The 16,524-nt window shown below is 34.5% G+C and overlaps 2 protein-coding genes across 10 annotated transcripts in view; one reads left to right on the top strand and one right to left on the bottom strand.

Annotated features, from left to right (window-relative positions):
- Positions 1 to 16,125, bottom strand: part of LOC125645782 (probable tubulin polyglutamylase TTLL9) — a 42,496-nt gene extending 26,371 nt beyond the window's left edge. Inside the window, exon 1 of the mRNA XM_056158108.1 lies at positions 16,069 to 16,125. The gene's annotated coding sequence lies outside the window, so the exon portion shown is untranslated. The remainder of the gene's footprint in view (positions 1 to 16,068) is intronic.
- The window catches only part of LOC125645858 (lysosome membrane protein 2-like), a 51,529-nt gene that overhangs the window by 12,610 nt on the left and 22,395 nt on the right, over positions 1 to 16,524 (top strand). For all 9 annotated transcript variants that reach the window (XM_056158124.1, XM_056158138.1, XM_048871770.2 and 6 more), the window contains 9 exons: positions 1 to 53; positions 652 to 809; positions 2,414 to 2,555; positions 5,484 to 5,684; positions 6,408 to 6,499; positions 12,668 to 12,717; positions 13,720 to 13,789; positions 14,194 to 14,369; positions 16,349 to 16,479. The exon at positions 1 to 53 is cut by the window's left edge and continues 77 nt beyond it. In XM_056158124.1, coding sequence (XP_056014099.1) covers positions 1 to 53; positions 652 to 809; positions 2,414 to 2,555; positions 5,484 to 5,684; positions 6,408 to 6,499; positions 12,668 to 12,717; positions 13,720 to 13,789; positions 14,194 to 14,369; positions 16,349 to 16,479 — 1,073 coding nt within the window. The remainder of the gene's footprint in view (positions 54 to 651; positions 810 to 2,413; positions 2,556 to 5,483; positions 5,685 to 6,407; positions 6,500 to 12,667; positions 12,718 to 13,719; positions 13,790 to 14,193; positions 14,370 to 16,348; positions 16,480 to 16,524) is intronic.

Genomic DNA, 16,524 nt, shown 5'->3' with positions numbered 1-16,524 from the left:
GTGTCGCTCTCATTCCTATCGTTGACTATGTTGTCAGGAAAGAAATTGAAAAAGTAAGATTCTGTTTGTGTCAGTGATCAGGTTTCATTAATCAAAGAACACATTAAATGCAGGTACTGTATAGCGGGTTTTTTCCGCGGGGTGTTAAATTTGGCTTATTTTAGCGGTCAGATAGCTTTCCGCCAAAATTTCCCTCACCAAATATGCACTCAATTGCGACTTCAGTATTTGCAAGAGAGATAACTTTTCCTTGTCCGCCAAAATTTATTCCATTAAAATTATCAGCATACCTTTGAGCCAGCAAATCGCCAAATTTTAGACCCGCGGAAAAAAACCGCTATACGCGATAATACGGTATATATAGAAAGGAGTTATATTTTGAAAGTACAAGTACATGTAAATGTTTTGTTGGTATAGATCGTGTACATTTAATTCTTGAAATCAGCAAAATGTCTTGGTAGAATTTTCCTCTTTTCACCTTTGACCATTACATGTACTAAGATCATAGACCACCATAAACATCTTTGCTAGCCAAGGTTTTTCAGTCCACTCCGCTCTCGACCATATCGACTAATGAAGATACTATTAATAGACAAACCAACAAATTTAATGTCATGTTTTTTATTAAGTTCAATCCTATGTCATATGTAGACAGTGATCCTGAAGAAGGGGAACTTGTTGTACGAGACCTGGAGGGACCTACCTATTCCTATCTACATGCAGTTCTACATGTTTGATTGCAAGAACCCAGATGAGGTGAAACAGGGACATAAGCCTTTTGTTGTACAAAAGGGACCATACACTTACATGTAAGTCCAAATGTATAATAATCATGCAGTCTGGTCTTATTTTGTAGGAAAGGGTCTGTACCTTTACATGATAATCCTTGTCTATTAACAGGGTCTTATTTTGATAAAAGTGGTCTGCACATTGACATGTATGTCCAAATATACATTGTCTGGTCTTAATTTGTACAAAGGGGTCCTTACACTTGTACTAAGTTCAAACAGACATGAGTCAAACCTTTTATTGTACAAAACTGACACTTCTAATTCAGGACTTGCATTGTATTCTATAAAAGGACCCAGAAATTCAGATGGTTGATAAGTCTGGTATTGTAGAAAAGGTCCCACAGAGTGATGGATAGACAGACAGATGGACAGATAATGCAACTGTGGGCAATCAGTCCCTTTATAAAATTATGTACGAGAGTCATGCCTGCACTGAAATACAAGTCAAGAGCCCTCACGTACTGCTTGTTAAGTCAAGTGTTTGTATGCATGAAATGAAGAGGTCTACATGTCCATAAATATTTATATTAAAATATGTCTTGTGATTTAGAAAAAAAAATACTAAAGGGATAAGAAAGGCCATTTTGTTAAAGTTTTTTAAAATGAGTCCAAATGACTCATGCAACTCTTTTTCCGTAAATAATGAAAATTTTATGCATTTATTACCAAGTTTAAAACAATTATTTTCTTCAAATTACATCCCTTGAATTTTTGCTTCCTGGACAAAAATTGAATCTAGCTGCTACATGTATATAAGTTGGCTTGTAGTGTAACTTTTAATAAACATGCAATCATTTCAGAGTTGATAAATATCATTCAATTATTTTTCTTACAATATTGGAAAGGAATAAGATGATTAAGGGTGAGAAATAAAATCACCAAAATGAGCTGTAGTGATGGTGCACTTGTATGCTGATGTGAACATAATATGAATAACAGCTGAAGAGTATGCCTGCGAGCTCAAGCACATTTCAATAATTAGAAGCGAATCTTTAAGTGGAGTAACAAAACATACAATAAAAGCAATCAATAAATCATAATAGATAGCATGTTTTTTAATTATCAAAAAATTAAAATGAAATGATCGTTTGAAATGGGTATATTATATAGTATTAGGGAGAGGCCTAAAATAGAATATGCCTAGTGCCCGATCCCATTCACTTATTTGTGAATAAAATAATTGTTTAAATAATACAGTATTACATCTATTGTACATATGGTAATTATTGTTCTAATGATGTAAAGTGAAAATCTCTCCTTCTGTACTGTGAGAAGAGCATATTATTGTTGTAATGATGTAAAGTGAAATTCTCTCATTCTGTACCGTGAGAAGAGCATATTATTGTTGTAATGATGCAAGGTGAAACTCTCTCATTCCGTACAGTGAGAAGAGCATATTATTGTTGTAATGATGCAAAGTGAAATTCTCTCATTCCGTACAGTGAGAAGAGCATATTGTTGTAATGATGCAAAGTGAAATTCTCTCATTCTGTACAGTGAGAAGAGCATATTATTGTTGTAATGGTGCAAGGTGAAACTCTCTCATTCTGTACCGTGAGAAGAACATATTATTGTTGTAATGATGCAAAGTGAAAGTCTCTCATTCCGTATATTCTGTACAGCGAGAAGAGAACAAAGTATGACCTTATCCACAACATTAATGGCACAGTGACCTACAAACAGAACAGAACCTTCCATTTTGCTCGAGATTTGTCGGTGGGGCCGGAGAGTGACAGATTCACCACCCTTAACCCGGTCTACTGGGTACGTATTGACTTGTATCATCATAAAACATTTATAAAGTGTTCTGTGTAGTTATGATAAAAATCAATTATTCTTAATAAGCAGTTTACATGTAAACTTTAAAGTACATGTGAAATAAGTAGAAATGTACAAGATTTTTTTTATATCTACAGTAATATACACTTATAATGAACACTCATAACAAATTCATGCGTATTGTGAAGTGATATTTATTCCCCTATGAGAGGAAAATAACAAAAATTATATTGGATAATTATGAAGTTTGGTTATAACGAACTGTTTTTGCTGGCCCTTGAGGTTTGCTATAACTGTATTTTACTGTACATCCATTCACAAAGGATGCATACACTGTTGATTATATCCTTCCCAAAACATAGTACATGCATGAAAATTCTAGTATCAGTTTTCAAGACTATTGTAAGTAGAAGTATACCAAAGTAAATATGTTCCCATGTTTTGCTTTCAATCCCTGTCGTGGATTGGAAAAGTATTTCTGTTAGGATACGTACAGTCCTCTAACGCATTTCCATGGTGATGTTAACATTTCATCACTTAGCTCCTCCCCCAATTTTTGTTGAACAATCAGGCAAAGTACCCCAACCCCCACTGGAAAGATTGTTGAGATTTTGGCTTTGGGTTAAAATCTTGAGTTGGCATATCATACTTCTTTTCTGACAAAATGCAAGTATTCACAGAAATCCCTGAAAATGCATGGAAGTAATGATTAAGGAAGTCCTTATTCTGGAGTAGGTAATGCACCAAGCAATAGGACTCATTTCTTTCAAAATACAATTTGAAATGGGAAATGGTTTTGAAATGGTGTTTCCTCCTGTATGACATGTATCAGACATGGAAAGTTCAATTGACACACTGATTTTGTAGACTGCTTGGAAATTCAGGGAAATGTTTCATTTTAATGCACTACTTCCTGTACTACCAATGCTAACAATATTTAGTGGGATGTACATGTACCCTTATGATGTTGTACAGTATGACATAAACAAACAGTGCTAAACCATTTACAAATGCATAGTCACATGTGTGTAAAGATACTCTTTATTGACACAACTCTGATGTGAGGGGGTTAAAATTTTCAATAGCTCCTGATTAGTCCAGTTGATCTGATTGATTAATCAGAATTGCCAGACTTTGATATGCACAGTTGATCAATTGTTTGATGGGGAAAGCTTTGTATAGCCCCTTAAAATTATTTTCAAAAATCATGAAAAATCTTCCAAGATTTGACATACAATTATAGATTTTGGATGAAGTCTACTCATGACTATACAGACCTGGTCAGGCATTGGTTGACTGAGGTCATAGGCTGAGGTCAACCAATACCTGACCAGGTCCGTATAGTCATGAGTGGATGGAATCAAAAGTCAAACACTGTTTTATTAAATGATCTGCACTATTGTATAATAAAATTTGCTATAAATACTGTATGACTGACAGTCTGATTGACACATGTGTAATAGTGTTTCCTTTCGGTAAATACAGAAATACAGTTACTTGTGTATTGGATGTGTCTCAATAAGTGTTGACTCATTTGATTTTCAACCTGATTTTTTTATATAATAGAAATACACGTTCTATTAACAAATTTCTTTGCAAGATCAAAATCATTGATATCGTACAGAAAGATCAATTAGAATGATAAACACAGGCTTTGACTTATTATAATAATCGTATTGATACTAGCATGTAAAATGTCAGTCATTCAAGCTATTTATAGAGAAATCTGTGAGTTAACGTACTGCCAAGAAAGAGAACTCTAATTTCCCTTAGAATTATTTTTTGTATATAAATCCAGGTTTAGCATTCTCAACAATCTTGCTAGTAATGCTAGAATTGAGTCCTTATTAAAAAAAAATCCGTATATGGTATTTATGACCAGTTTTGCACCATTTTTATGCCCCCGAGATCGAAGATCGGGGGGCATATTGCTTTTTTCCTGTATGTCATTCGATCTGTCTGAAACTTTAACCTTGCTAATAACTTTTGAACAGTAAGTGCTAGAGCTTTGATATTCCACATGATTATCCCCTGTGACAAGACCTTTCCGTGGGTAGTAAACCTTTTGACCTTGACATTTGACCTACTTTTTAAAAAATTGACATTGGTCATAACTTCTAAATGGTAAATATTAGAGCTTTCATAGTGCACATGAGCATTCCTTATGACAAGATCTTTCTATTAGTACCAAGATATTTGTCCTTGTGACCTTGGCCATCTTCAGAATTGGCCATTATCGGGGGCATTTGTGTTTCACAAACACATCTTGTTTTTTGCAATTCAACATCAAACCTACTGTTATGTTTTCCACCCCAAATATCATTTTAATGCAGGGTTTATTTTAACATTGAAGAGGTTATAGAACATGATTTATTTTTCTGCCATAGACTACATTTGAGTGATATATATGAAATAACTATAATATTAATGTTTGATGAAAGTGAGGTGGTAAAAAAGAATTTGTACATTTACTGTATGTTGTCATATCAAATCTTATGATCACCAGCATTTTTCGATAAATAGCATACATATATACATCAGAAAGCTGTATGCACTACTAATTAAAATAAATTCTTCTTTAAATTGGCTTAAAAAATCATTTTAGAGGACCAAACTAGGCCCACATCATACATTGACCTTAGAAACAAAGTTTAAGAATTTATATAGTCAAGTACAGTGAAACCCCTCTAATCCGACATATGCCCTAGGAGACAATTTCTTTGTCGGAATATACAGTAGTGGTCAGAATAAACAGTGTTAAAAAACAATGAAAATATGAAATTAAGAGTCGGAATGTGCAGTGAAACAGATTTCACAGGTATGAGATTAGGCAGTTTTCACTGTATATGTATGTTTCAAACGAATTGTGACATTACATATATAATGAAGTGATATTTTGTGATTTTTTGACAGAGTCTGTTAACAGCACTGAAGTGGGAGAAACCGGAGGTCAGCAAGCTTATCAGTTTTCTGACGACCTTTGAACAGGAGTATGTTTTTATGAATCGTTCAGTGAAGGAGATTTTGTGGGGTTACCAGGATCCAACTCTGCACTTAGCAAAGGGCTTTGCACCAGAATGGTTCTATACTGATATAGCAGGCTATTTTATAAATGTAAGTAGGCCAAAGTGGAGTGGATGCAAATCATGTTGGAAGCAATTTGTGTAGTCCCATTCTTCAAAACTTGGTCAAAAACTTTATTGGTCATCTTCATTTGTAAGTTGTCTTGAAGCATTGCCCACTTAAAAGTTGTGAAGGGTAGGAAATTTCAGCTCCAACATTGAATTGACCAAATGGGTTCTCTGTTTCTTAAGTAAATGGTGTGAAGTTTAACAATAATGCACATCTGTTGATGTAATGCAAAATCATTGCAGTAATTTAAAAAATGGAAAGTAGACTTGTTCATGTATTATATTTTTTGTACTCGCTGCTCTGCAGATTTAAGATAAGTGCTGTGCACAGGAATACATGTTTCAGATTTGCCAGGGATGTAGAACTTGTATTTTCTTTTTTTCATTGGCTTATTTTGTCATAAACCAATGCTCCAAAACAGAGTATGTCAACTGTTACAATGTTCATATACATGTATTTATAAATAGTTATTTAATGAATGCAATGTTAACAAGATCTACAATTTCTGAATTCTAAATAAATTCTTGTTATTTTGTGCTTCAGTATCTTGATTTTCATCTGCATTTGATCTGTTTCAAATATTATTAACATTAATTTTATGTCTCATGCAAAGATAGTGGTATTTTTGTATTTCTGTATCCATTAAAATGGGGCTTACTAATTTTATGTGTGTAAACTGTACAAATATGATCTTTTTTTATACAGAAAAATGCCACCAATGATGGAGTCTATACCATATTTACGGGGGAGACTGATATTAATAAACTAGGACGCATAGACCAGTATAATGGGTCAAGGTAGGCATAAAGTAGTGGCAGGACTGTAGCTCTCTAGTCTCTGAGATGAACTCTAGTCTCTGAGATGAACTAGAGAGCTACGGCTAGCATACATAAACTGATGTAAACAGTATAGACTAGTTAAATTTGTTGATAGGTAAAAGAACCCTTTATATGTAAGTGCATACATAATTAGAAAATTTTCCTGCATTGACATGAAGGTAAAATGATGTAGATACATGTAAGTGTATACTGATAGATGTAGATACGTGTAAGTGTATACTGATAGATGTAGATACATGTAAGTGTATACTGATGGGTGTAGATACGTGTAAGTGTATACTGATGGGTGTAGATACATGTAAGTGTATACAGATAGATGTAGATACATGTAAGTGTATACTGATGGGTGTAGATACATGTAAGTGTATACTGATGGATGTAGATACATGTGAGTGTATACTGATGGATGTAGATACATGTGAGTGTATACTGATGGATGTAGATACATGTAAGTGTATACTGATGGGTGTAGATACATGTAAGTGTATACTGATGGATGTAGATACATGTAAGTGTATACTGATGGGTGTAGATACATGTAAGTGTATACTGATGGATGTAGATACATGTAAGTGTATACTGATGGATGTAGATACATGTAAGTGTATACTGATGGATGTAGATACATGTAAGTGTATACTGATGGATGTAGATACATGTAAGTGTATACTGATGGGTGTAGATACATGTAAGTGTATACTGATGGGTGTAGATACATGTAAGTGTATACTGATGGATGTAGATACATGTATTAAGTGTATACTGATGGGTGTAGATACATGTAAGTGTATACTGATGGATGTAGATACATGTAAGTGTATACAGATGGATGTAGATACATGTAAGTGTATACTGATGGGTGTAGATACATGTAAGTGTATACAGATGGATGTAGATACATGTAAGTGTATACTGATGGGTGTAGATACATGTAAGTGTATACTGATGGATGTAGATACATGTAAGTGTATACTGATGGATGTAGATACATGTAAGTGTATACTGATGGGTGTAGATACATGTAAGTGTATACTGATGGATGTAGATACATGTAAGTGTATACTGATGGATGTAGATACATGTAAGTGTATACTGATGGGTGTAGATACATGTAAGTGTATACTGATGGATGTAGATACATGTAAGTGTATACTGATGGGTGTAGATACATGTGAGTGTATACTGATGGGTGTAGATACATGTGAGTGTATACTGATGGATGTAGATACATGTAAGTGTATACTGATGGGTGTAGATACATGTAAGTGTATACTGATGGATCTAGATACATGTAAGTGTATACTGATGGGTGTAGATAAAAGTAAGTGTATACAGATAGATGTAGATACATGTAAGTGTATACTGATGGGTGTAGATACATGTAAGTGTATACTGATGGATGTAGATACATGTATTAAGTGTATACTGATGGATGTAGATACATGTAAGTGTATACTGATGGGTGTAGATACATGTAAGTGTATACAGATAGATGTAGATACATGTAAGTGTATACTGATGGGTGTAGATACATGTATTAAGTGTATACTGATGGGTGTAGATACATGTAAGTGTATACTGATGGATGTAGATACATGTGAGTGTATACTGATGGGTGTAGATACATGTATTAAGTGTATACTGATGGATGTAGATACATGTAAGTGTATACTGATGGGTGTAGATACATGTAAGTGTATACTGATGGATGTAGATACGTGTAAGTGTATACTGATGGGTGTAGATACATGTAAGTGTATACTGATGGATGTAGATACATGTGAGTGTATACTGATGGGTGTAGATACGTGTAAGTGTATACTGATGGATGTAGATACATGTAAGTGTATACTGATGGATGTAGATACATGTAAGTGTATACAGATAGATGTAGATACATGTAAGTGTATACTGATGGATGTAGATACATGTAAGTGTATACTGATGGATGTAGATACATGTGAGTGTATACTGATGGATGTAGATACATGTAAGTGTATACAGATAGATGTAGATACATGTAAGTGTATACTGATGGATGTAGATACATGTAAGTGTATACTGATGGATGTAGATACATGTAAGTGTATACTGATGGATGTAGATACATGTGAGTGTATACAGATAGATGTAGATACATGTAAGTGTATACAGATAGATGTAGATACATGTAAGTGTATACTGATGGATGTAGATACATGTAAGTGTATACAGATAGATGTAGATACATGTAAGTGTATACAGATAGATGTAGATACATGTAAGTGTATACAGATAGATGTAGATACATGTAAGTGTATACTGATGGGTGTAGATACGTGTAAGTGTATACTGATGGATGTAGATACATGTAAGTGTATACTGATGGATGTAGATACATGTAAGTGTATACTGATGGATGTAGATACATGTAAGTGTATACAGATAGATGTAGATACATGTAAGTGTATACAGATAGATGTAGATACATGTAAGTGTATACTGATGGATGTAGATACATGTAAGTGTATACTGATGGATGTAGATACATGTAAGTGTATACTGATGGATGTAGATACATGTGAGTGTATACTGATGGATGTAGATACATGTAAGTGTATACTGATGGGTGTAGATACATGTAAGTGTATACTGATGGGTGTAGATACATGTAAGTGTATACTGATGGATGTAGATACATGTAAGTGTATACTGATGGATGTAGATACATGTAAGTGTATACTGATGGATGTAGATACATGTAAGTGTATACTGATGGGTGTAGATACATGTGAGTGTATACTGATGGATGTAGATACATGTAAGTGTATACTGATGGATGTAGATACATGTAAGTGTATACTGATGGGTGTAGATACATGTATTAAGTGTATACTGATGGATGTAAATACATGTAAGTGTATACTGATGGATGTAGATACATGTAAGTGTATACTGATGGGTGTAGATACATGTATTAAGTGTATACTGATGGATGTAAATACATGTAAGTGTATACTGATGGATGTAGATACATGTAAGTGTATACTGATGGATGTAGATACATGTAAGTGTATACTGATGGGTGTAGATACATGTATTAAGTGTATACTGATGGATGTAAATACATGTAAGTGTATACTGATGGATGTAGATACATGTAAGTGTATACTGATGGGTGTAGATACATGTATTAAGTGTATACTGATGGATGTAAATACATGTAAGTGTATACTGATGGATGTAGATACATGTAAGTGTATACTGATGGGTGTAGATACATGTATTAAGTGTATACTGATGGATGTAAATACATGTAAGTGTATACTGATGGATGTAGATACATGTAAGTGTATACTGATGGATGTAAATACATGTAAGTGTATACTGATGGATGTAGATACATGTAAGTAAGTGTATACTGATGGATGTAAATACATGTAAGTGTATACTGATGGATGTAGATACATGTAAGTGTATACTGATGGGTGTAGATACATGTAAGTGTATACTGATGGATGTAGATACATGTAAGTGTATACTGATGGATGTAGATACATGTATTAAGTGTATACTGATGGATGTAGATACATGTAAGTGTATACTGATGGATGTAGATACATGTAAGTGTATACTGATGGGTGTAGATACATGTATTAAGTGTATACTGATGGATGTAGATACATGTAAGTGTATACAGATAGATGTAGATACATGTGAGTGTATACTGATGGATGTAGATACATGTAAGTGTATACTGATGGGTGTAGATACATGTAAGTGTATACTGATGGGTGTAGATACATGTAAGTGTATACAGATAGATGTAGATACATGTAAGTGTATACTGATGGGTGTAGATACATGTAAGTGTATACTGATGGGTGTAGATACATGTGAGGGTATACCGATGGGTGTAGATACATGTAAGTGTATACTGATGGATGTAGATACATGTAAGTGTATACTGATGGGTGTAGATACATGTATTAAGTGTATACTGATGGGTGTAGATACATGTAAGTGTATACTGATGGGTGTAGATACATGTAAGTGTATACCGATGGGTGTAGATACATGTAAGTGTATACTGATGGATGTAGATACATGTAAGTGTATACTGATGGGTGTAGATACATGTATTAAGTGTATACTGATGGGTGTAGATACATGTAAGTGTATACTGATGGGTGTAGATACATGTGAGTGTATACTGATAGATGTAGATACATGTAAGTGTATACTGATGGGTGTAGATACATGTATTAAGTGTATACTGATGGGTGTAGATACATGTGAGTGTATACTGATGGATGTAGATACATGTGAGTGTATACTGATAGATGTAGATACATGTAAGTGTATACTGATGGATGTAGATACATGTAAGTGTATACTGATGGATGTAGATACATGTAAGTGTATACTGATGGGTGTAGATACATGTAAGTGTATACTGATGGATGTAGATACATGTAAGTGTATACTGATGGATGTAGATACATGTAAGTGTATACTGATGGATGTAGATACATGTATTAAGTGTATACTGATGGATGTAGATACATGTAAGTGTATACTGATGGATGTAGATACATGTAAGTGTATACTGATGGGTGTAGATACATGTAAGTGTATACTGATGGGTGTAGATACATGTAAGTGTATACTGATGGGTGTAGATACATGTAAGTGTATACAGATAGATGTAGATACATGTAAGTGTATACTGATGGATGTAGATACATGTAAGTGTATACTGATGGGTGTAGATACATGTAAGTGTATACTGATGGGTGTAGATACATGTAAGTGTATACAGATAGATGTAGATACATGTATTAAGTGTATACTGATGGATGTAGATACATGTATTAAGTGTATACTGATGGGTGTAGATACATGTGAGTGTATACTGATAGATGTAGATACATGTAAGTGTATACAGATAGATGTAGATACATGTAAGTGTATACTGATGGATGTAGATACATGTAAGTGTATACTGATGGGTGTAGATACATGTAAGTGTATACTGATGGATGTAGATACATGTGAGTGTATACTGATGGGTGTAGATACATGTAAGTGTATACTGATGGATGTAGATACATGTAAGTGTATACTGATGGATGTAGATACATGTAAGTGTATACTGATGGGTGTAGATACATGTAAGTGTATACAGATAGATGTAGATACATGTAAGTGTATACTGATGGGTGTAGATAAAAGTAAGTGTATACAGATAGATGTAGATACATGTAAGTGTATACTGATGGATGTAGATACATGTAAGTGTATACTGATGGATGTAGATACATGTAAGTGTATACTGATGGGTGTAGATACATGTAAGTGTATACAGATAGATGTAGATACATGTAAGTGTATACTGATGGGTGTAGATACATGTAAGTGTATACTGATGGATGTAGATACATGTAAGTGTATACTGATGGGTGTAGATACATGTATTAAGTGTATACTGATGGATGTAGATACGTGTATTAAGTGTATACTGATGGATATAGATACATGTAAGTGTATACTGATGGATGTAGATACATGTAAGTGTATACTGATGGATGTAGATACATGTGAGTGTATACTGATGGGTGTAGATACATGTAAGTGTATACAGATAGATGTAGATACATGTAAGTGTATACTGATGGATGTAGATACATGTAAGTGTATACTGATGGGTGTAGATACATGTAAGTGTATACTGATGGATGTAGATACATGTGAGTGTATACTGATGGATATAGATACATGTAAGTGTATACTGATGGATGTAGATACATGTAAGTGTATACTGATGGATGTAGATACATGTAAGTGTATACTGATGGGTGTAGATACATGTAAGTGTATACTGATGGATGTAGATACATGTATTAAGTGTATACTGATGGATGTAGATACATGTAAGTGTATACTGATGGATGTAGATACATGTAAGTGTATACTGATGGGTGTAGATACATGTAAGTGTATACAGATAGATGTAGATACATGTGAGTGTATACTGATGGGTGTAGATACATGTAAGTGTATACTGATGGGTGTAGATACATGTAAGTGTATACTGATGGATGTAGAAACTGATAACACCTAACTAGATCTTTCATATTTTATCAGGTACCTAAATTTCTGGAATACAAAATGGGCCAACATGATAAATGGTTCAGGTAAGCTGAGGCACACTAATTCTAATGAGCATGTATTTCCTGCTTTTTTATAAAAATCATTTTTAATGGGGGAAAAACTTGATATTAAAATAGATATGTAACTTTTAAATTTGTTATTGTTTTACACCTTCATTTTTATACCCCCCGCAACAAGTTGTGGGGGGGTATACTGGAATCGAGTTGTCCGTCTGTCTGTCCGTCCGTCCGTCTGTAGACGCAATGGTTTCCGGGCTCTAAAGCATTATCCTTTCCACCTACCATCACCATATCATATACATGTATATGGACTACCCATGGGATGAAGATGTTCCCTATCGATTTTGGGATCAAAAGGTCAAAGGTCAAGCACACTGGACATCGAAGTAGCAATATGGTTTCCGGGCTCTAAAGCGTTATCCTTTCCACCTACAGTCATTATATCATACATATGGACTACCCATGGGATGAAGATGTTCCGTATCGATTTTAGGGTCAAAAGGTCAAAGGTCACTCGCACTGGACATCGAAGTAGCAATATGGTTCGGTTTGTCATGCCATTTGTTTTTTACACTCAGAAAAGAGGTAGTTTATACCTATTACCAACACCCTTTGGGAGATTAGGGTAAGCGGGGGGTATTCTTAGTGAGCATTGCTCACAGTACCTCTTGTTTTTTCCTGATATAAAATCATTACTATTTTAACATATGTTGACTTAATAAGTAAATGTTTAATGACCACCTGTCAAGAGTCTCTCAAACTGTTGTCCTCTGTAGATCTCTAATTTCATTGGTGGCTTAAGTCATGTGATTCTAAAACAGTCCAGAATTTTTTTCTGAGGGCATGTAAAAACAATGATGATAGAGAAAGTAAAGAACAGCAGCAGTTTTGTTTGACCCCAGAATGGGTCTGTTACACAAAGCTGCAGGCAAAGGGCAACAGATTCGTTTGTGAGTAAACCCAGTCAATAACTCTATGGTTTCTGATTCTACAATTATTCAACCAATTCAATTGAATGTTTTGTAGATGCAACTATATATCCACCATTTGCAAAGAAATCCCGTGTATCTTATGCATTTGCATCAGATGTTTGTAGGTAGGTACATGTATGATTTCATTGCAATTCCTGAACTTACTTGTTGAACACATTAATACTTTACATTCTGTTGATGTCACCCTGACCATTTTGCAAAACCAATGTACATGTCCATCTCCTATCATAGCATTAATACTTTTACTTCAGGCAATGTGTTCCTTTACAATATTTCCAAAATGAACTGATACCCCACCAAAAAAAAAGCAGGGAACCACAATTTTTTTTTTTAAATTTGCTTGGTAACTTTGTCACTATTTATATTCTTCTGGCTTTTAGAATGATTAGGAAACAAAGAAAGTTATGCCCCTTTGAATGTACATGTTTTCTGCTACTGTTGTTGTAGATTCACCATTAAAATGCATAAGATATTACATATAAAAAGTCAGCTTCTCATTTCTTCACAGATCGATTGAAGGGATTTATTCTGAGGAAGTGACAGATTCCCATGGATTCACACTTTGGCGATACACTGCCCCAGACTCGTACGTAGCCAATGCCACAAATAATCCGGACAACATTGGATTCTGTACCCCCAACTGTCTGGACAAAGGGCTGATTAATGTCAGCAACTGCCAAACACGTAAGTTTTACAAAATAGTAAAAATACACAAAATGTTCCTTATCTTAATGTAAACTTAGAAGTAATAAGACATTTTCAACTTCTCTAGAACCACTAATCCAATTTCAACCAAATTTGGCACAAGCCTCCTTGGTTGAAGGAGTTTTTAATTTCTTTAAATAAAGAGCCTTGTAGATTGTTTAGTAAATATGCAAGCATCCTTTTGTGATGTAGTTTCACATTTCTTAATATCACGACCCCCAGGGTCAGGATGGGGCAATACAAATATTGATTTTGGTTGTTTGCCATAGGGAATATTTATACCCCACTCAACGAAGTTGCAGACGGTATAATTTTTTGGACCCGTCTGCCAGTCAGTCCATCAGTCCCTTTCTTGTCAGCGCAACTCCTCTGAGACAGCTCAACAGAATTTCATGAAATTTTGTAGTTAATAAAGACACAGTGTAGATGTGCATAATTGTTCTTGGAGTTATGCCCCTTTTGACCTTGGAATTTCGAGCCCATCTGTCCTGTTCTTGCAGTAATGCATGGCATCACCATTCATTATGTGAGGCATTGTCAAGCAGTGTTGGAGGGTGGAGTATATTGCTTTCTTTTTTAAAAAAAATTTGAATAACCAGAAGAATTCAGATTGTCATATTGATATGCAAGTTTCCTCTTGTAGTTTTGTTTCAGATTTCTCCATATCATAACCACTGAGGTCAGGATGGGGTCACAATAGGAGTTCATTGTTTAACATAGGTTATTAGGAGTTCATTGTTTAACATAGGTTATAGATTGGAAGTTCTTTTCTCAAGAGCCTAAGAATACAAATTGTCCAAGTAATTTGTAAGCACCTAACATGCAAGGATCCCTATGTAGTGTTTTTTCATATTTGTTCATGCCAAGACACCTGGGACCAGGATGGGGGTCACAGTAGGTAACTGATATTTTAACAGTGGTTTTATATGAGAAAAATGTCCCAAATTCTTCCTCTCAAGAACTAGAAGGGTTGTCCATTCAATATGCAAGTATCCTTGTGTATTGAAGTTTCAGGTTTCTTCATACTATGACTTTTCTGTTCCTATTTGTCCATTGTCATTGTTTTCATTGTCAGTTCCTCCTAATGGAACCAATTTCAACCAAACTTGGTACAATATAATGTTTGGTGTTTGTACAAATAAAGAGCAATAAATAAAAAAAAATTCTTTACAACTGCAAATTGACAACTTGTTAAATTAATATACAAACACCCTCATGTAGTGTAGCCCCAAATATTGTTTACAACCTGACCACCAGAGCTAGGATAGGGTCACTTGGGCCAGTGCAGGGCTATGATCAATCTGATTAAAGTCAGATCCTTTGATACGCTTGTGTGGTGGAATAAACTTGAAACCCCTCCTGGGGTCGTGGTATGAACAAAATTGATTGTACACTAGATGAGGATGTTTTGGATAGCAATTTGACAAGACGCTTTTATAGTGATCTACATGAGCCAATCAAACAGAAAGGATCTGATTTTATGGAGATTGGGGCTTTTATAAGAGTTTAAGGAGGAATAACACACCAGAGAAATCTGATATGGATGGAAAATGGAGGATATGTACAATTATATTTTGAAATTGAAAAGTTTCAAATTTACCTCATTTAGTGAAAAAATGAATTTTAGTAGAAAGTAATCTGAAAGAAAAATTAAAATCCTTGATAGACTCAAACCCACAATCTACAGGTCAGCAGTCGACACGTTAACCAATTGAAGCTACCCAGCAACCCTACAATTATCTGTAAAAAGAATATACAAGTATTGATGATATTTATATTTTAAAAGGAAGACGGCCAATATGACAATGTATTGTTCCTTCTTAAAGTCTTTACTTTATGAAATATGGGGGAAATCTAAAATCTAAAATCAAAATCACTTTTGACAAATTTTTACTTTCAGTTTCAATCAACTATTTTCAGTTTCTCTTTTAACGGACTACTTACACTTCCTCTTTCAGTTGACTTCTTCCACATTCCGGCAGTGATTTCCCTGCCTCACTTCTATCTGGCAGCAGATAAATACCGGGAGGCTGTGATGGGGATGAACCCGAACAAAGAAGAACACCAAACTATAATAGACGCAGAACCAGTAGGTTACAGTACCCACCATGTCATTTATTACAACGTTTCTCCA

The sequence above is a fragment of the Ostrea edulis genome, chromosome 1, assembly GCF_947568905.1.
Source record: "Ostrea edulis chromosome 1, xbOstEdul1.1, whole genome shotgun sequence".
Taxonomy (NCBI): Eukaryota; Metazoa; Mollusca; class Bivalvia; order Ostreida; family Ostreidae; genus Ostrea; species Ostrea edulis.
This window is presented reverse-complemented; position numbering and strand designations above follow the sequence as displayed.